This window comes from Hypanus sabinus, chromosome 7, assembly GCF_030144855.1.
Source record: "Hypanus sabinus isolate sHypSab1 chromosome 7, sHypSab1.hap1, whole genome shotgun sequence".
NCBI lineage: Eukaryota > Metazoa > Chordata > Chondrichthyes > Myliobatiformes > Dasyatidae > Hypanus > Hypanus sabinus.
This window is the reverse complement of record NC_082712.1, coordinates 163,482,101-163,503,670: the sequence shown is the minus strand read 5'-3', so window position 1 is coordinate 163,503,670 and position 21,570 is coordinate 163,482,101. Positions and strand designations below refer to the sequence as shown.

At 42.8% G+C, this 21,570-nt stretch overlaps 2 protein-coding genes across 4 annotated transcripts in view; both read left to right on the top strand.

The window, feature by feature from the left end:
• The window catches only part of htatip2 (HIV-1 Tat interactive protein 2), a 32,869-nt gene extending 28,337 nt beyond the window's left edge, over window positions 1-4,532 (top strand). Inside the window, exon 6 of the mRNA XM_059976036.1 lies at window positions 3,167-4,532. Within this exon, the coding sequence (XP_059832019.1) occupies window positions 3,167-3,392 (226 nt within the window). The 3' untranslated portion in view covers window positions 3,393-4,532. The remainder of the gene's footprint in view (window positions 1-3,166) is intronic.
• A 5,565-nt stretch (window positions 4,533-10,097) lies between these two features.
• prmt3 (protein arginine methyltransferase 3) overlaps window positions 10,098-21,570 on the top strand; it is a 255,955-nt gene continuing 244,482 nt past the window's right edge. For 2 of the 3 annotated variants that reach the window (XM_059976035.1, XM_059976033.1), the window contains exons 1-2: window positions 10,098-10,182; window positions 14,106-14,229. In XM_059976035.1, the coding sequence (XP_059832018.1) occupies window positions 10,167-10,182; window positions 14,106-14,229 (140 nt within the window). In that variant the 5' untranslated portion in view covers window positions 10,098-10,166. Of the gene's footprint in view, window positions 10,183-14,105; window positions 14,230-21,570 lie in introns of those variants that run through there. The other variant, XM_059976034.1, reaches the window with a different exon arrangement.

The window sequence follows — 21,570 nt, the reverse complement described above, 5'->3', positions numbered from 1 at the left end:
TGGACGTTATTCCAATTAACACTCCAGTAGACATTTAATCCATTTCAAATGTTATACAGTAGAATAAATCTTACAGTGAACCCAGTGAGTTTAAAGGTAGCAAGAGAGTGGAGACTGGAATTCATTAAAGGGATCGTGGAAATTAGGGCCTCAATGTTTTAGAGAGTGTGTGGAAATCAGCACCCAATGAGTCAAATGCTGAAACCACAAGGGGGAACAATCTAAACAATCGAAGGGTGGTTTACTATAATCAGGGAAACTATTACAGTTGTCAGTTGTTACTGCTTGTGATTTTGGGGGCAAGCAATATGCTTGATCAAAGCACTTGTAGGTGAAAATCAGAGAGTGAATTATTTTGAAATGATTCTGGGGTGAACTATCTTTACAGTGAAAGTAGACTGGAGAACCAGGCAACACACACAAAATGCTGCCTGGCCCGCTGAGTTCCTCAAGTATTTTGTGTGTGTTGCTTGGATTTCCAGCAACTGCAGATCTTCTCTTGTTTGGAGAACCAGGGTTGGTTCTTCTTTAAAAGGAGATTTGGGGTGAAGAAGATTTGATATAAATATAAAAGATCATGATTTTAATACGGTCATTGAAGCCAAGATGTTCCTGTTAGTAGATGATTTGAGTTCTAGGGGAGATGCATTTGTTAGTTAGAGGAATGGACAGAAAGTTCTGTGGGCGAGGTCGAGATTCCCAGATGGTATTTTGCCTCCTAGGTGCCAGAGTCCAAGATATCTCTGATTGAGTCCTCAGCATTCTTAAGTGGGTGAATAGCCAGAAGTTGTGGTCCATGTAGGTACCAATAACTTAGGTAGGACAAGTGATGAGGTTTTGCATAGAGGGTTCAGGGATGCAGGTGTTAAATTAAGGGCAGGACCTCCAGGGTTGTGCTCTCAGGATTGTTGCCCATACCACATGCTAGTGAGGCCAGAACTAGGAAAATTATACAGTTCAATATGTGGCTTAGGATTTGGTGTAGGAAGGAGGGCTTAAGACTTTTTGATCAGTGGCCTCTCTTCCAGAAATATTGGGACCTGTACAGAAGGGACGGTTTGCACCTGAACCAGAAGGGGACTAATATCCTAGCAGGAAGACTCGTTAATGCTGCATGGTGGGATTTAAACTAGAGTTGCAGGGGGATGGGAACCAGAGTGCCAGCCCAGATGGTAGGGAACTTTTTGAAGCAGATGTTGGTAAGACCTCAGACAAAGTTAGGAATCGAAAGGTCAAGGATGGTGTGACTAGTGTCCTGAGCTGCGTATATTTCAATGCAAGGAGTATTGTAGGAATGGCTGATGGTGCTGAAGATAAGGTAGCTGGTTTACAAATAGAGGCAATGTGTAATGAAGAGAGGCTGTTGATAGGGCAAAATTATAGTCATCAGGATGAGTTGCAACATAAAAAGTAGACATTATTGAAAAGGGTAAATAAAGGACTGAAGGAGTTATATTTGAATGTGCGCAGTAAACAGTATAAGTTAGATGAACTTGGAGCACAGTTGCAGATTGGCATGTATAATGTTGTAGGCATCACTGATTCATGGCTGAAAGATGATTACAATTGGGATCTTAATGTCCAAAGATACACATTGTATTGAAAGGACAGGCAGGAAGGAAGGCAGAGGGGATGGTGTTGCTCTGTTGGTTTTAAAAAAAATGAAATCAAGTCATTAGGAAGAGGTGACATAGGGTCAGAAGTTGTTGAATCATTGTGTCAGGGGGCATGAAGTGTGTGACGTTACTGTAACTAGAGAGAAGGTTCTTGGGAACTGAAAGGTCTGAAGGTAGATAAGTCACCTGGAACAGATGGTGCACACCCCAGGGATCGGAAAGAGGTGGCTGAAGAGATTGTGGAGGCATTAGAAATGATCTTTCAAGAATTACTAGATTCTGGAATAGTTCCAGAAGACTTGAAAATTGCAAATGTCACTCCACTCTTCAAGAAAGGAGAGAGGCAGAAGAAGGGAAACTATATGACAGTTAGTCTGACTTCAGTAGTTGGGAAGATGTTGGAGTCAATTATCGAGGATGAAGTCTCGGGGTACTTGGAGGCACAGTCAGCATGATTTCCTCAAAGGAAAATCTTGCCTGAGAAATTTGTTGGAATTCTTTGAAGAGCCACCAGCCAGGTTAGACAAAGGAGAATCAAATGATGTGTATTTGGATTTTCAGAAGGCCTTTGACAAGGTGCCACTGAAATGAGGAATTCCTTTATCCAGGGAGTGATGATTCTGTGGAATTCGTTGTTACCGGTAGCTATGGAGGCCCAGCATTTGTGTATATTTAAGGCAAAGGTTGATAGCTTCTTGATTGGTCAGGGCATGACGGGATACGGGGAGAGGGCAGGAGATTGGGACCGAGATGAAAATTGGATCAGCCAAGAAGAACTGGTGGAGCAGACTCGATGGGTTAAATGGACTAATTTTGCTCCTATACCTTTATGGTGTTATGGCCTAAGGGGTGCAATGACAACCTTATTTCATTTCCTGTCTAAAAGTTGGTGCTGCATGTAAGGGTTGAATCATTGTGTCAGGGGGCATGAAGTGCCATTTGGGGCTTTTAAAAGAGAAGAAGATGGGTGTTAGAAGGAAAGTAATTATTTTATTTAGCAATTCAGTGCAGAGTAGACCCTTATGGCCCGTCGTGCCACACTGCCCTAGCAACCCCTGACATACCCAATTAACCCTAACCTAATCACAGGACAATTTACAATAACCAGTTAACCCACCTGGTATGTCTTTTGCTCTGTGGGAGGAAACCAGAACATCCGGAGAAAACCCATGCAACCCACTGCTTATAAAATGGTGCTGGGATTGAACTCCATACTCCAGAACGTCCCGAGGTGTAAACGTCAGGCTAACCACTATTCTATTGTAGTGCAAGGAATAGGGAATGACTGGAAGTCAGAGGACATTGGGCACAATACCCCTTCACTGATTTGAGATAATGTGAAAATAACATCATGGAATGATTTAATTATGAGATGGTGGTTTATTGTCTTGCCTGAAAATTCAGTACAGCTCTCCCTCAGTACTGCACTAGAGTAGTGGGCTAGATTTGTGCCTAAGTATATGTGAGGGGATTTTAACCCAGAACTTTCTTTCTCAGAAAAATGTTTCTAATCTGTTCCTCTTTTGTTTTCAACTGCCTTTTCAAAACAGAGTTTTGATGTGTGACAGACAAGAATCGCGACCAATGGAATGGATAGCAAGAAAAGCACTTGTGCCTGTGGCGTACATGTTTCCAACTGCAATAACGATCCCCATTTCGGTGGTTGCAAAAGCCATGCTTAACAATGTTGTGCTCCCATCTGAGAAGAAAGTGGAACTCTTTTCCAACAAGGGTGTTCATGAGTTGGGTAAACTTGGAGAAACTACAGAGAAGTAGCAATTTTTGGGTTTCATTTTGGAAGACGTGTTCTCTTTAAACATCATTAATCCCTCTGACCTTCTGAATTATTTGTGTCCTCACTTGGACATACTCGGATTCTATAGCTGTTGGTATGCATAGCAAAGCTCCTTGTAATTTTCTTTTAACACTGCTCTGGAAGAACTGCTAAAGAGGTGTGAGATATGGGAAATGTATACCTTTTAGAAGGTATTTCAGTTGTACGTTCAAAACCTGAGATTTTATAATCAGTCATACAACAGAATATCAAACCCTTGAGCCCACTAAATATGTATTAGTCATCAAGCACCTATTTATGCTCTCAGTTCTCCCCACATTGTTGTCAACTTCCCCCAGATTGTACCATTTACCCACAAACTAAGGACAATTTACAGTGGCCAATTAACCTGCCAACACAATGTCTTTGTAATGTCGGAGGCATCCAGGAGGGAAATATAGGAGGGAAAAGCCACAGAAGAAGTCAAGATTGAAACTGGATCTCTGGAGTTGTGACAGCTACACCATGATGCTTTCTGTTGGAATAAGTTGCAAGATACTCGTTCTTGAGTGTGTGGGCCCAACACTTGGTATGACGGCTGTGAATAATGTCACTGGAAGCACTTTTGTTTAAAGCAGGGGTTCCCAGCTTTTATGCCATGAAGCCTTGCCATTAACTGTGGGGTTTTGTGAACCCCAGATTAGGGACCTCGATCGTAAACGTATGAGGGGATTTATTCCATCAGGTTTAATATTACCTAATCAGAAACTGAGCAACGTTCTCTGTGTTTGTACGTTTATGCTCTTGCACGTTTTTATTTGATCTTTATTTAAATACATCAACCCTCTGGAAACACTATTCAGAATGTTCGTTTTAGCAGTTCCCCTATCCCCCTTTTCTACACCACGTTTATAATGATTTTTACATAAAAGGAGAAAAGAAAGCACAAGTCATAAATCTTAAAACTAAATACTTTATTATCAAAAATGTGTATTTGTTATGTATTGTTCTTTAACTACATGTTACCTAATGTGACTTCTCAGGACTGTCACATTTCTGGATGCCTCTGAAATACTCAATAATTATTTAATAAACTCATTGCTTGATCATAATGAACTGAAAGAAATAAAGGATTTATTTTGTAAAAGAAGATGCTTGTTAATTTACTTGTTATTGGTGATTTTGCAGGTGGGGAAACTTAATTTATTGCTGAGTTGGCACAGCTGGCATCACCGACCTTTGATGCAGCTCTTTGAAAGTTACACGCCACCTTTGACAATATGGTACCAAATGAAATACTATATCAGCAGGGACGGTTTGTTTCACATATGGTAGATCTAGGAGGGGTGATGGTCACTTTAACAGACCATCTGTTCTAAATGGAAGCATTTAGTCTAACAAGGGGTGCTATTATAATGTAGAATTCATTAAAGGTGAATGAATTCCCCAGCATGTAAAAGCACACAAGACATTTGTATTTAAGGAACAGTTTTGAGCAGCCATTATCTTTGCTGTTTTTCCTGAAAATATGGATATAGGATGGGACCCAATGTTAGATTTTGAGAAAGAAGCTGCCTTTGTCAGTGCATGCAAAGGCCAGTTCCATGGTCCTTCCCCATCTGCTAATGATGGTTGTGCTGTGTCAGGTTGGATACTGACTCCACAATATTGTACATCTCTGGATGTTGCATTTATTTCTGCATTTGGAAGGTATGTGGCAAGCAGATGTCATATTGCATTGATTGTCCCCTTGTGTATCTCACAGTAAACTGCAGTAAGTATTGGTCAATTATCCTCTCTTCATTGTGTAATGTTTTCATCCAAAGAACTAATCAGAGGAACCAGATTCCTGAATGGACATTGAATCCGTGAACACTCACTACTTATTTCATTTAATTTTTTAATGTTTTTTATATATTAATACACACTTTGATTTAGTTTTTATTATGTGTTGCAATATCTTCTTTGGTTGTCCATTGGAATCCGATGACAATGTCCACTCCTTTAACGGTGAGATCGTTGATGACTATACAGTCCTATCCTGGACCCACAAGTTCTATTGCAGATGGGACATGCATATGTGGTAGTGGTGGCAACCATGGCTGCATTTCTCCTGGCTCTCCTGCTGATTTCTGGTTGTTCTTTCCATCTCCCGAATACGAACCCCATCCCTACACAGCAGTCACCAAGCAATGTACTGCTGCTGCATAACAACAAATTTCATATCATATGTCAGTAATATTAAACCTGATTATTCCTTTAGGTAAGGAAACTAAAATGACTCTTTCCAAATGGGGTCTTGCCAAATCCCTGCATAATCTCAGCAAGGCTTCCACAAGACTTCCTTTGTACTCCAATCTTCTTGCAATAAACACCAACTTACTCTCTGTATTTTAAGTGCTATCTGAACCCTCCTAGTCTCATGAACCAGCACAGTGAGATCACTTTGTGAACAAAAATGACTTGTATGATTTAAAAATATCTGCTTTTAATAAGATAGGGAAGGTGTGGTCAGAAAGGAAAATCCATTGGTGACAGTTTTAACTGGGAGCTCGTGAAGAATATTGAACACAGGAGCGAGGGCTGAATCAGATTTGTCATTAGTGGGACACGAGCAGCAGCAAGCAGAGTAGAAGGAATGAAATATGACATGAAGGTTTCAGCAGCAGATGAAGTGAAGCATCGGTAGAGCTGATGCTGTGACACAGATGGGAATGTGTGAGCTTAGTGACTTTACACCTGAAGACACCACAGAACTAAAAAATATTTGAAAGTTTCCTGGTTACATTTTGGTTGGTACATGCCCTGAAAAATACCTCTCAACAATAAGACCTGTAATATTGCACTTGTGTACTTTTAGACACAAAGGGAGATGAAGAATTTGATAAAGCAGGAAGGTAGACTTGAATGGAGATTTAGTTTTAATTTTGAATACTAGAGCGAATTCCAGCAATATTCCAGTAGCCTCCCTCTTCTCCTGTCTCTTATTTTCCTGTATTGTTCTTCATTGCATTGGAAGAACATTATTTCAAGTTCATTTCAGTTTCAAATTCTGACATGGAACTTCATTACAATGACTAATGAACCCTAACTCTGAGATTATTAACTCAAATATATTAAGGCCTCCTGACTGATAACCTGAGGTATAGCCAGAATGTGTATAGATGTTGATCATAAGTGTGGCTATTTTCTGGGTTCATTATTATGTGCCTTTCATCCTTCCGCTCCCTGGTATGTAGGCAGAGAGTGAAGACGAAACATGAAATTCCACAGATGCGGGAAATCCAGAGTAACACACACAAGGTCTTGGAGGAACTCAGCAGATCAGGTAGCATCTGTAGTGAGGAATAAAGTATCAACATTTCCGGCTGAGACCACTCATCAGGACTGAAGACTTGTCACACCAGCGGTGAGGACTGTGAAAGTATGGTCAAGGGAGGAGTTGGAGCATTTACAGTTTGAATCTGTGGATTGGATCATATTCAAGGATTTATCTTAATATCTGAATAAACGTGCCACCATCGTAACAGACTTAATCAAGATCTGCATGGATGAACATATGCCTTTGAGAACGTACTGAGTTTTCCCAAATCAGAAGCCCTGGATGAACAAGGAGATTTACAGATTGGTGAAGGCTTGATCTGTGACATTTAAGACCAGTGATCCAGAATCCTACAAGAAGTCCAGGAATGACCTACAGAAAGCCATCATGAAAGAGAGAAAAAATTCTGCCTGAAATTAGACACAGCCGTATGAATGACAGTTGTGACAGGGTTTGTATGCCATTACTTCCTACGAATGAAACCTAACAGCATAAATGTTCAATAGGTAGGTACACTTAATGTCAGAGAAATGTATACAATATACATCCTGAAATTCTTTTTCTTTGCAAACATCTATGAAAACAGAGGAGTGCCCCAAAGAATGAATGACAGTTAAAATGTTAGAACCCAAAGCACCCCCCAGCTCCCCCTCCCACACACAAGCAGCAGCAAGGCAATGCCCCCACCCCCCACCAGCATCAGCACCCTCCACCAAGCACTGAAGCATGCAGCACCCCAGAAACTACTCGTTCACTCAATCATTCAACATACCACAGGCTCTCTCTCCCTAATCAGGGAAAAAGAGACGTCCCCAGTTCAAAAGTTCAAAGTAAAATTTATTGTTACATATCACCACATACAACCCTGAGATTCTTTTTCTGTGGGCATACTTAGCAAACCCATAGAACAGTAACAATAAACGTCAGGAACTGTTAACTATGAACAAATGGAACAACTATAGATATAAATAAATAGCAATAAATAATGAACATGAAATAACAATATAGCAGTCCTTAAATGAATGTAACTATCCCCTTTTCTTCAAGAGCCTGATGGTTGAGGGGTAGTAACTGTTCTTGAACTTGGTGGTGCAAGTCCTGAGGCACCTGAATCTTCTACCTGATGGCAACAGCAAGAAAAGAGCATGGCCTGGGTGAGGAGGATCTTTGATAAAGGATGTTGCTTGTCTATGGCAATGTTTCATGTAGATGTGCTCAATAGTTGGGAGCATTCTACCCGTGACGCAGTGGGCTACCTTTTGTAGGATTTTACACTCAAAGGCATTGGTGTTCTTAATCTAGGCTGTAATGCAGCCAGTCAGCACACTTTCGACCACACATCCATAGAAGTTTGCCAAGATTTTCAATGACATGCCGAACCTCTGCAGACTCCTGAGGAATTGGAGGCACTGTTGTGCTTTCTTCGCAATATCTATATGATGGGTCCAGGACAAGTCCTCTGAGATAGTGACACCCAGGAATTTAATGTTACTGACCCTCTCCACCTCTGATCTTCTGATGATTACTGGCTCATGGACCTTTGCTTTCCCTCTCCCGAAGTCCACAATTGGTTCCTTGGTTTATTGACATTGAGTGAAAGGTTGTTGTTATTACAGCACTCAGCCAAGTTTTCAAGCTTCCTGCTGTATGCTGATTCATCAACCCCTTTGTAACAGTCCACAGTAGTGGTGTAGTCAGTAAACTTGTATATGGCATTGGACCTCTACCTTTACAGTCATAGGTGTAAAGTGAGTAGAGCAGGGGGCTAAGCACACATCGCTGTAGAGCTCCTGTACTAATGGAGAGTGTGGAAGAGATGTTTTTGCCAATCCAAACTGGCTGCAGTCTACAAGTGAGGAAACCCAGGATCCAATTGCACAAAGGGGTATTGAGGCCCAGGTCTTGGAGTTTACTGATCAATTTTGAGTGGATGATGGTGTTAAATGTTGAAGATCCTAATGTATGCAGCTTTGCTAACCAGATGTTCCAGGGTTGTGTGAAGAGCCAACGAGATAGCATCTGCTGTAGACTTGTTGCTTCAGTAGCTGAATTGGAGCGGATCCAAGTCCCCATTCAGACAGGAGCTGATGTATTTTAACACCAGCCTCTCAAAACACTTAATCACTGTGGACATGAGAACCACTGGGCGAGAGTTATTTTGATAGGTTACCACGCTCTTCTTGGGCACTGGTATGATTGAGGCCTGCTTGAAGCAGGTGGGTACCACACACTGCCAGAGTGAAAGTTTGAGGATATCCATGAATACACCTGCCACTTGGTCAGCACAAATCTTCAGCATTCAGCCAGGTACTCTGTCCGGGCCGGATGCTTTCCTTGGATTGACTCTCTTGAGAGCAACCCGCACGCCATCTTCAGACACTGAGCCCAAAGGATCGTTGGGAGGCCGGGGGTGCGCGATGGTTCCTCCCTGTACTGGTGGTCAAAGTGAGCATAGTCAGCATTGAGCTCATCTCAAATGGCAGGGATGCTTCACTCTCTGATGAGCCCAATGACATTTATGCACGATTTTGAAAGGGAGAATAATACTATGTCTGTGCCTTGTCCGACAATACCCAGTGACGCTGTGATTACTGTGTCAGAAGGATAGTTCACCCTGAGGAGCTGAAATAGCTGCAGAGCTAAGGAAAATCTAGGGGAGAGGGTTGTGTGAAGGATGGCGAGCCACACCTCTGGTCCAGCACCGTGTTCCTTGGCATATATGCTATATACACTCCGTATATCCTCCATTGCTGCTGGTCCAGCACCTTCCGACCCCAAACAAAGGTAAATATCAGAAACACATAGAACTCTGGAGGAACTCAACGGGTCAGGCAGCATCTATGGAGGGAAGAGAACAGCTGACGTTTCGTCAAGACATTTCGTCTCGTCTGTGACCGTGGGCGGCAGACGGTCAACCTTCTGCAATAACTGCAGATCGCGCTGCAAGTCTTGAAGTTGTCACAGTTCCTTCGGAAATTCAAACCTCCCAGTATTTTTTTAATCACTGCAAATTCTTAGTGTTGGCACCAGATGGAGCTAAACATAGACTTCATATGTAAGGATCAATCTTATAATGAAAATCAACATACACGAAATGCTGGAGGAACTCAGCATGACAGGCAGTATCTATGGAAATACGGGTCTTGGTCCGAAAGGTCGACTGTTTATTTCCCTCCGGAGATACTCCCTGGCCTGATGAGTTCCTCCAGCATTTTGCATGCGTTGCTCAAGATTTTCAGCAACCTGCATAATATCTTGTGCCTGTAGTGAACAAGAATTTATAGGTCGGTCCGCCGGACTGACAAAAAAAAACTACATGAATGGAGAGAGCTTGAAAGGAACTCGCGAGAAAAAAACCTACACTTGCACTTCCTATTCCTCCAAGTGAACCATCGCAATGACCTGGAAGTGGATGCCGGGCGAGGAGGTGTCTGACAGACGTTGGTGACTGAGCATGGCTGAGCAGCGAGGTAAACACACACGTGGGTGAGAGGGTGAATGGGGGAATGTGGAGGAGAAGGAGGAGTATCAATGGGCAGCGACTCGCGGGACGGTAATGTTGCCGGCGCTGGAGTCCCGTGGCCCCGGCGCTCGCTCCCCCGCTGAATTGGCGTGTCTCAGCTGTGCACCGTCATAGACCTATCGGTATCTCTGCAGATACTCGTACTCCCAGTTGCCAAAACTCCTTTTGCAAACGCTAAACTTCTAGCTAGCCGAAGTCTCGGCAAAAACAGATAATTGTTCAGCTTGCAGCCAGCAGAGCTAGGAATGGAGTATGCTAACTTTGAAGGGTCCTGATGTTATTCGGGACAATGGTGGGGTAGATTTTGTGGGCACTAAAAGTGTGTGGTCCTTGTTGTAACTGATCGAGTTAAACAAATGCTCAAACCTTAAGAACGCTGGGCAGGGATCAGTTTATGCCGAACAGGGCAGAATTTGGTGATGTTGCGAGGAAGGAGCTGGGGGGAGGGTGTGTGAAGTAAAGGTTAAATGTGGGGGTGAGTTATGCCGGGTTGAAGGTTTCAGTGGCGCTGGCTGTCATTGTGAACAGTTTGAAGTTAATTGCCTGCACCTTATTTGCAGTTGAAGTTTTAGTTGAGTTGAATGTGATTGGTCCATGTAGGGGCTGGTGTAGTTAAATGTGAACGGGTATCAATGATTAGTGTATGAGTAGCTCCAAGTAAAGGTGAAAGTGATTGTGAAGTTCATGTTCATTCCCGTATGTGATACTTTTAGCAGTCAGGTGGATTATGGCAAGCAAGAGTATAGTAAAATCCATAAGAATATAAGGAAGAATATAGGGAAAAATTAGGCCATTTGGCCCACCGACTCTGCTGCACCATTCCTTATTGGCTTTATTATCCCTTTCCACCTCATCCTTTGCCTTCTTTGACACTATTACTAATCAAGAACCTATCAACCTCTACTTTAAATATACCCAATGACTTGGCCTCCAGAGCTGTCTGTGGCAATGAATTTCACAGATTCACCACCCTTTGTTTAAAGAAATTCCTCCTCATCTCAGTTCTAAATGGACATCCCTCTATTCTGAGGCTGTGCCCTCTGGTCCTAGATTCCCCAATTATATGAAACATCCTTTCCACATCCACTCTATCTGGGCTTTTCAATTCAATAGGTTTCAACGAGAACCTCCCCAACCCCCATTCTCCTAAACTTCAGTGAGTACAGGCCCAGAGCCATCAAATGCACCTCATATTAGCCCTTTCATTCATATAGGGTCATTCTTGTGAACGTTCTTAGATACGTTCATTTGTTACGTGCCAGGCTGTATGATGTGGGCAATCATGGTTGTTCAATGACCATGATTGTTCTCGCCAAATTTTTCGACGGAACTAGTTTGCCGCTGCTGCCTTCTGACCAGTGTCTTCACAAGGTGACCCCAGCTGTTATCAATACTCTTCAGAGATTGTCTGCCTGCCATCTATGGTCGCATAACCAGTACTTGTGATATGCACCACTTGCTCCCATGGCTTCCTGTGTCCCTGATCAGGGGGCTAAGCAAGTGCTGCAACTTGCCCAAAGGTGACCCACAGGCTAGTGGAAGGAAGGAGTGCCTTACATCTCTTTTGGTAGAGATATATTTCCACCCTGTCACTTGGGACATATATATACTTTGATTATAAGTTTACCTTGAACTTTCAACTGATGGGTCTGCAAGTCAAAGATCAGTAGCTTTAAATTCTTTGGCATTATCATTTCACAAGATCTATCCTGGGACCAATCTCGTAAGTGCCATTACAAAGAAGGCATGGCAGCGCCTGTAGTTTCTGAGATGTTTGCACAGACTTGGCACATTAAGTAAAACTTTGACAAACCTCTATAGATGCACAGTTGAGAGTATGATGGCTGTTGCATCACGGTATGGAAGAGAAAGACCAATGGCCAAGGTTGGAAAAGCCTACAAAAAACAAATAGTGGATATGGCTCAGTCCACCACAAGAAAAGCCTCCCCCCCCCCCCCTTTGAGCGCATCTACGCTGAACTGATCACTGATCCCAATCTGTGGACTGACTTTCAAGGAATCTGTAACTGATGTTTTCAGTACTATTTATTTACATATTATTATTTATTTTTGTATTTGCACAGTTTGTTTCCTTTTGCACAGTGATTATTGTCAGTCTTTGTGTGTAGTTTTTCTTTGATTCTATTGTACTTCTTTGCTTTATTGTTAATGTCTGCATGAAAACGATGATATGTATGTACTTTGAACTCTGAGATCCTGTACACAAGGCCATGCCTGTGAAGGCAGGCTTGTCAATTTTCCTTCATCAGTACCCTATCCACCTGTGCCATCATTTACGGGGGAGCTAAGGCAAACAACAAAAGTTTGAGGTATGTTCCTGTTGTACACGACTGGCTCCAGACTCCTAATCAGAAAAAGAAGCCTCCATCACTGCCCTCTGCTTCCTTTCGCTAATCCAATATTTTGCCAAAGCACCTAAGATCTGATGTGCCCTAACTTTCTGCGCGGCAGCATAGCAGTTAGCGCTTTTCTGTACAGTGCCAGAGATCACCAGTTGGGGTTCAATTCCTGTCTGTAAGCAATTTGTATGTTCTCCCAGTGAAGGCGTGGTTTTCCTCTGGGTGCTCCGGTTTCATCCCAAGTTCATGAGGTCTGTGGGTTAGGGTTAGTAGGTTATGGCCATGCTACGTTAGCAAGGGAAGTGTGGCTAAACTTGTGTGCTGCTCCAGCAAAATCTTTGACTGTGTTGATCATCAGAATCAGGTTTAATATCACTGGTATATATGTCGTGAAATTTGTTGTCTTTGTGACAGCAGTACGGTGCAATAAATATAATAAAGAAAAAAACCTGTGAATTGCAGTAAATGTATATAATAAATGCAAAAATTAAAAAAAAAGTATTGAGGTAGTGTTCATGGGTTCAATGTCCATTCAGAAATTGCAAAGGGGAAGAAGCTGTTCTTGAACCACCGAGTGTGTGCCTTTAAGCTTCTGTACTTCCTTCCTGATGGTAACACTGAGAACAGGGCATGAACTGGGTGGTGGGGTCTTTAATGACAGACACAGCCTTTTTGAGGCATTGCTCCTTTAAGATACCCTGGATACTGTGGAGGCTAGTACCCATGATGGAGCTGACTAAGTTTACAAATCTCTGCAGCTTATTTTGATCCTGTGTAGTAGCCCACTCTCCCCCCCCCCCCCCCCCAAACCAGATGGTGATGCAGCCAGTTAGAATGCTGTCTATGGTATATCTGTAGAAGTTTGCGTGTGTCTTTAGTGGCATAACAAATCTCCTCAAACTCCTAATGAAATATACCGCCATCATGCCTGATACCTTTCACTGCATGTTTTGATGTATATATGACAAATAAAACTATCTTTAAAATTCTTATTATTTGGATCACCCTGCTGTGCAGGCCCTTGTCAAAAGGCCTACAGAAATCAATGCCTAACACCTTTCCTTCATCAGTTTTCCCAGTAACCTTCTCAGCAAACTTAACCGGATTATGAGCCAGAATTCCCTATGCACGTTCCATGTTGACTCTTTCTAATCAGTCCCTGCTTTGCCAAGTGAACACCAAATCCTATCTGATGGATGTTTCCTGAGGACAGGAAATAGATTTATATAAACTGGATAATAATTTGCATCACTTTATATTTCTTTGATTTTAAAAAGCAGTAGTTAAGCTTCCTGTGCTTGAAACCCACTCCTGCTTTTATTATTTTCGGTCTTAAACTGAGGTCAGAAGTGTGTTTAAGTATTTAAGTTTATTCAAAGCCCCTGCTTCCCAATGTCCTAAGCATTCTGTATGTCACAAGTAGGATGCTCTTTCCTTTGCGGATAGATTTTCATGTGCTCCTCTCTTTACTTCGATCTTCCTTACAGCTGTCTTATTTCCTTCTTGGCAGACAAAGAGGATGAACTGGACGACATGCCTGAACTCCTGGAAGCCGATGATGACATGTGGTGTGACTGGGATGAAGGAGATCACAGCAAATGCGAATTGCAAGTACGCTGTCTGTTTTGTGAAAGGCGAGTAGTTTTCTGTCATTTGAACACTGTACAATGTTGAATGAGTGTACATATTTGTTACTCATTTAAATTATGCTGGCATATAAGATGACATCCCAGCTGTCTAAGACGTTGCAAAGGAAATAGCGATCAGACCATTACTGTTACACTGGGGATATTGCTGAGAGTTTATAAGGTGTTGGTCGGACCCGCATTTGGAGTTTAGCAAGCAGGTTTGAGGTCCATATCTAAAGAAGGATGTGCTGGCATTGGAGAAGGTCCAGAGGAGGTTTATGAGAATGATCGTTGGAATGAAAGGGATATGATATGAGGAGCATTAGGCCTGTACTTGCTGGAGTTTAGAAGAATGGGGGGGGGGGGGGGAATCTCAGTGAAACCTACTGATTATTGAAAAGGTATGGATAGAGTGGACATGGAGAGTACGTTTTCAATGGTAGGAGAGTCTGAGATCAGTGCACACAGCCTCAGAATAGAAGAACATATGGATGCATGGAGTCAGAAGAAGTGTATTGGCATGGATAGTGGATTGGTTAACAATAGAAGGCAGAGAGTTGGTATAAATGGATGTTTCTCTGGTTGGCAGTGATGAGTGGGGTGCCGCAGGGGTCGGTGCTGGGCCTACAGCTGTTTACCATTTACGTTGATGATTTGGAAGAGGGGACTGAGTGTAGCGTAGCAAAATTTGCTGATAACACTGAACTGAGTGGAAAGGCAAATTGTACAGAGGATGTGGAGAGTCTGCAGAGGGATATAGATAGGTTAAGTGAGTGGGCCAAGGTCTGGCAGATGGAATACAAGGTTGGTAAATGTGAGATCATCCACTTTGGAAGGAATAATAGAAGAGTAGATTATTATTTAAATGGTGAAAGATTGCAGCATGCTGTTTTGCAGAGGGACTTGGAAGTGCTTGTTCATAAATGGCAAAAAGTTGGCTTACAGGTACAACAGGTTATTAAGAAGGTAAACGGAATGCTGGCCTTCATTGCTAGAGGGATTGAATTCAAGAGCAGGGAGGTCATGCTGCAACTATACAGGGTACTGGTGAGGCCGCATCTGGAGTACTGTGTGCAGTTCTGGTCTCCGTACTTGAGGAAGGATACACTGGCTTTGGAGGCAGTGCGGAGAAGGTCGACCAGGTTGATCCCAGGGATGAAGGGGTTAACCTATGAGGCGAGATTGAATCACCTGGGACTATACTCTCTGGAGTTCAGAAGAATGAGAGGGGATCATATAGAAACATACAAAATTTTGAAAGGGATAGATAAGGTAGAAGTAGGAAAGTTGTTTCCATTGGTAGGTGAGACTAGAACTAGGGGACATTGCCTCAAGATTCAAGGGAGAAGATTTAGGATGGAGATGAGGAGAAGCTGTTTTTCTCAGAGAGTGGTGAATCTGTGGAATTCTCTGCCCAGGGAAGCAGTTGAGGCTTCTTCGCTAAATGTATTTAAGATACAGTTAGATAGATTTTTACATAGTACGGGAATTAAGGGTTATGGGGAAAAAGCAGGTAGATGGAGCTGACTTTACGGACAGATCAGCCATGATCTTATTGAATGGTGGGGCAGGCTCGATGGGCTGGATGGCCTACTCCTGCTCCTATTTCTTATGTTCTTACGTTTATGTTAACATTCCTTTAGAGCAGAGATGAGAAGGAATTTCTTGACCCAGAGACTGTGGAACTGTGCAGAGTGGATGGCTGTGAAGACCAAGTCATTGGGCATATTTAATGCGGAGGTTGATTGGTCCTTGATTAGTAAAGGCTTTAAAGGTTATTGGCAGAAGGCAGGAGAATATGGTCGAGAGGGAAAATACATTAGCCATGATGGAGTGGCAGAGCAGATGATGGGCTTAAGAGCTTAATTCTGCTCCTGTTTTAAAATTACAGCCCCCAAAGGGAAATTGCAGGCTGTGGATGGCATTAATTGTAGTCCAAAGTAAGCATATTTAGTAGAATAGTTAGTTTTGTTAGCTGCCCATTAAACACTGCTGTACATCACCAGTGCCATTTTGCCTAACGTGTGTATTTGAAAAGTAAGTATTTGTAATTCTGTGCTGTTCCACAAGGCACAAGGTTCCAAACCTCTCTGCAAAGTTCACTACCTAACAAGAACTTCTGATATTTACACTTCATGTGACCTGTGAACAATTCCTGGAAACGTTCTTGAACCAGAATCAGGTTTAATGTCACTGGCCTATGCCATGAAGTTTGTTGTTTTGTGGCAACACTACAATGCAAGACATAAAAATCACTGTAAGTCACAAGGATAAATAAATAGTGCAATAGAGGAATAACGAGGTAGTGATCATAGATTGTTCAGAAACCTGATGGCAGAGGGGAAAAAGCTGTTCCTAAAATATTGAGTGTGGGTGTTCAGGCTCCTATACCCTTCTCCCTGATGATAGTGGTGAGAAGAGGTCATGTCTTGGGTTATGATAGTCCTTAAGGATGGATTCTGCTTTCTTTTGAAGATGTCCTCAATGAGGTTTGTGCCCGTGATGGAACTGGCTAAGTCTATAGCTCTCTGCAGCCTCTTTTGTTCCTGTGCAGGTCCCCTCGGTACTGGACAATGATGCAATCAGTTAGAATGCTCTCCGTAGAATCATAGAACATTACAGCACAGAAACAGGCCTTTTGGCCCTTCTTGGTTGTGCCGAACCATTTTTCTGCCTAGTCCCACTGACCTGCACCTGGCCCATATCCCTCCATACACATATACCTGTCCAAGTTTTTCTTAAATGTTAAAAGTGAGCCCGCATTTACCACTTCATCTGACAGCTCATTCCACACTCCCACCACTCTCTGTGTGAAGAAGCCACCCCGCCATGTTCCCTTTAAACTTTTCTCCCTTCACCCTTAACCCATGTCCTCTGGTTTTTTTCTCCCCTAGCCTTGTGGAAAAAGCCTGCTTGCATTCACTCTATCTATACCCATCATAATTTTATATACCTCTATCAAGTCTCCCCTCAATCTTCTACGCTCCAGGGAATGAAGTCCTAACCTATTCAACCTTTCTCTGTAACTCAGTTTCTCAAGTCCCGGCAACATCCTTGTAAACCTTCTCTGCAATCTTTCAACCTTATTAATATCCTTCCTGTAATTTGGTGAACAAAACTGCACACAATGCTCCAAATTCAGCCTCACCAATGCCTTATACAACCTCACCATAACATTCCAACTCTTATACTCAATACTTTGATTTATAAAGGCCAGTGTACCAAAAGCTCTTTTTACTACCTTATCTACCTGTGACGCCACTTTTAGGAAATTTTGTATCTGTATTCCTAGATCCCTCTGTTCGACTGCACTCCTCCGTGCCCTGCCATTTATCTTGTATGTTCTACCCTGGTTTTTCCTTCCAAAGTGCAATACCTCACACTTGTCTGTATTAAACTCCATCTGTCATTTTTCAGCCCATTTTTCCAGCTGGTCCAGATCCCTCTGCAAGCTTTGAAAACCTTCCTCACTGTCCACTACACCTCCAATCTTTGTATCATCAGCAAATTTGCTGATCCAATTTGTCACATTGTCATCCAGATCATTGATATAGATGACAAATAACAATGGACCCAGCACTGATCCCTGTGGCACACCACTAGTCACAGGCCTCCACTCAGAGAAGCAATCCTCCACTACCACTCTCTGACTTCTCCCATTGAGCTAATGTCTAATCCAATTTACTACCTCTCCACGTATACCTAGTGACTGAATCTTCCTAACTTACCTCCCATGTGGTACCTTGTCAAAGGCCTTACTAAAGTCCATGTAGACACCATCCACTGCCTTCCCTTCATCCAGTTTCCTTGTCACCTCCTCGAAAAACTCTAATAGATTTGTTAAACATGACCTACCATGCACAAAGCCTTGTTGACTCTCCCTAATAAATCCCTGTCTATCCAAATACTTGTAGATCCTATCTCTGAGTACTCCTTCCAATAATGTACCTGCTACCGATGTCAAATTTACCGTCCTATAATTTCCCGGATTACCTTTAGAGCCTTTTTTAAACAACAGAACAACATGAGCTATCCTCCAATCCTCTGGCACCTTACCCATAGATACCAACATTTTAAATATACAAACAGACAGACAGACAGACATACTTTATTGATCCCGAGGGAAATTGGGTATCTGCCAGGGCCCCTGCAATTTCAACACTAGTCTCCTTCAAGGTCCAAGGGACTAGCCTGTCAGGTCCTGGGAATTTATCTACTCTAATTTGCCTCAAGATAGCAAGCACCTCCTCCTCTTCAATCTGTATAGGTTCCATGACCTCACTACTTGTATGCCTTATTTCCATTGACTCTATGCCAGTTTTCTTAATAAATGCAGACGCAAAAAACCCCTTTAAGATCTCTTCCATTTCTTTTGGTTCCATACATAGCCGACCACTCTGATCTTCAAGAGGACCAATTTTATCCCTTACTATTCTTTTGCTCTTAATATACCTGCAGGAGCTCTTTGGATTATCCTTCACCTTGACTGCCAAAGCTACCTTATGTCTTTTAGCCCTCCTGATTTCTTTCTTAAGTTTTGTTTGCACTTTTTATACTCCTCAAGTACCTCATTTGCTCCCTGTTTCCTATACATGTCATTCATCTCTCTCTTCTTCTTTATCAGAGTTCTAATATCCCTCGAGAACCAAGGTTCCTTATTCTTAATCACTTTGCCTTTAATCCTGACAGGAACATACAAACTCTGCACTCTCAAAATTTCTCCTTTGAAGGCCTCCCACTTACCAACGACATCCTTGCCAGAGAACAACTGTCCCAATCCACGCTTTTTAGATCCTTTCTCATTTCTTCAAATTTGGCCTTTTTCAGGTTTAGAACCTCAACCCGAGGACCAGATCTATCTTTATCCATGATCAAGTTCAAACTAATGGTGTTATGATCACTGGAACCAAAGTGTTACCCTACACACACTTCCATTACCTGTCCGAACTTGTTTCATAGAACATAGAACAATACAGCAGAGTACAGGCCCTTCGGCCCACAGTTTTGTGCTAACCCTTAAACCCTGCCTCCCATATAACTCCCCACCTTAAATTTCTCCATATACCTGTCTAGTAGTCTCTTAAATTTCAGTAGTCTGTCTGCCTCCACCACTGACTCAGGCAGTGCATTTCACACACCAACCACTCTCTGAGCAAAAGAACCTTCCTCTAATATCCCCCTTGAACTTTCCACCCCTTACCTTAAAGCCATATCCTCTTGTATTGAGCAGTGGTGCCCTGGGGAAGAGGCTCTAGCTATTCCTCTTAATATCTTGTATACCTCTATCATGTCTCCTGTCATCCTCCTTCTCTCCAGAGAGTAAAGCCCTAGCTCCCTTAATCTCTGATCATAATGCATATTCTCTAAACCAGGCAGCATCTTGGTAAATCTCGCCTGTACCCTTTCCAATGCTTCCACAGCCTTCCTATAGTGAGGTGACTGGACACAGTACTTCCAAGTGTGGCCTAAACAGAGTTTTATAGAGCTGCATCATTAAACCGCAACTCTTAAACTCTATCCCTTCACTTATGAAAGCTAACACTCCATAAGCTTTCTTAACTACCCTATCTACCTGTGAGGCAACTTTCAGGGATCTGTGGACATGTATCCCCAGATCCCTCTGCTCCTCCACAAGTATCCTGCCAGTTACTTTGTACTCTGCCTTGGAGTTTGTCCTTCCAAAGTGTACCACCTCACAATTCTCTGGGTTGAACTCCATTTGCCACTTCTCAGCCCACTTCCGCATCCTATCAATGTCTCTCTGCAATCTTCGACAATCCTCTACGCTATCCACAACACCAGCAACCTTTGTGTCGTCTGCAAACTTGCCAACCCACCCTCCTACCCCACATCCAGGTCGTTAATAAAAATCACGAAAAGTAGAGGTCCCAGAACAAATCCTTGTGGGACACCACTAGTCACAACCTCCAATCCGAATGTACTCCCTCCACCACGACCCTATGCTTTCTGCAGGCAAGCCAATTCTGAATCCACCTGGCCAAACTTCCCTGGATCCCATGACTTCTGATTTTCTGAATAAGCCTACCATGTGGTACCTTGTCAGATGCCTTACTAAAATCCATGTAGAGATCACATCCACTGCACTATCCTCATATATGCCTGGTCACCTCCTCGGAGAACTTTATCAGGCTTGCTAGACATGATCTGCCCTTCACAAAGCAATGCTGACTGTCCATGATCAGACCATGATTCTCTAAATGCCCATAGATTCTACCTCTAAGAATCTTTTCCAACAGCTTTCCCACCACAGGCGTAAGGCTCATTGGTCTGTAATTACCCGGACTATCCCTACTACGTTTTTTGAACAAGAGGACAACATTCGCCTCCCTCCAATCCTCCGGTACCATTCCCATGGACAACAAAGACATAAAGATCCTAGCCAGAGGCTCAGCAATCTCTTCCCTCTCCTCGTGGAACAACCTGGGGAATATTACGTCAGGCCCCGGAGACTTGTCCGTCCTAATGTACTTTAACAACTCCCAACACCTTCTCTCTCTTAATATCAACACGCTCCAGAGCATCAACCTCAGTCATATTGTCCTCAACATCATCAAGTTCCCTCTCATTGGTGAATACCGAAGAGAAGTATTCATTGAGGACCTCGCTCACTTCCACTGCCTCCAGGCATATCTTCCAACCTTTATCTCTAATCGGTCCTATCTTCACTCCTTTTGTTCTTCACATAATCGAAGAATGCCTTGGGGTTTTCCTTTACCCTACTCGCCAAGGCCTTCTCATGCCCCCTTCTTGCTCTCCTCAGCCCCTTCTTAAGCTCCTTTCTTGCTACCCTATATTCTTCAATAGACTCATCTGATCCTTGCTTCCTAAACCTCACGTATGCTGCCTTCTTCCACCTGACTAGATTCTCCACTTCACTTTTCACTCATTGTTCCTTCACCCTACCATTCTTGATCTTCCTCACCAGGACAAATTTATTCCTAACATCCTGCAAGAGATCCCTAAACATCGACCACATGTCCATAGCACATTTCCCTGCAAAGACATCATCCCAATTCACACCTGCGAGTTCTAGTCTTACAGCCTCATAATTTGCCCTTCCCCAATTAAAAATTTTCCTGTCCTCTCTGATTCTATCCTTTTCCATGATAATGCTAAAGGCCAGGGAGCAGTGGTCACTGTCCCCCAGATGCTCACCCACTGACTGATCTGTGACCTGATCCAGTTTGTTACCTAATACTAGATCTAGTATGGCATTCCCCCAGTTGGCCTTTCAACATACTGTGACAGGAATCCGTCCTGGACACACTTAACAAACTCTGCCTGTCTAAGCCATTGGAACTAATCAGGTGCCAATCAATATTAAGG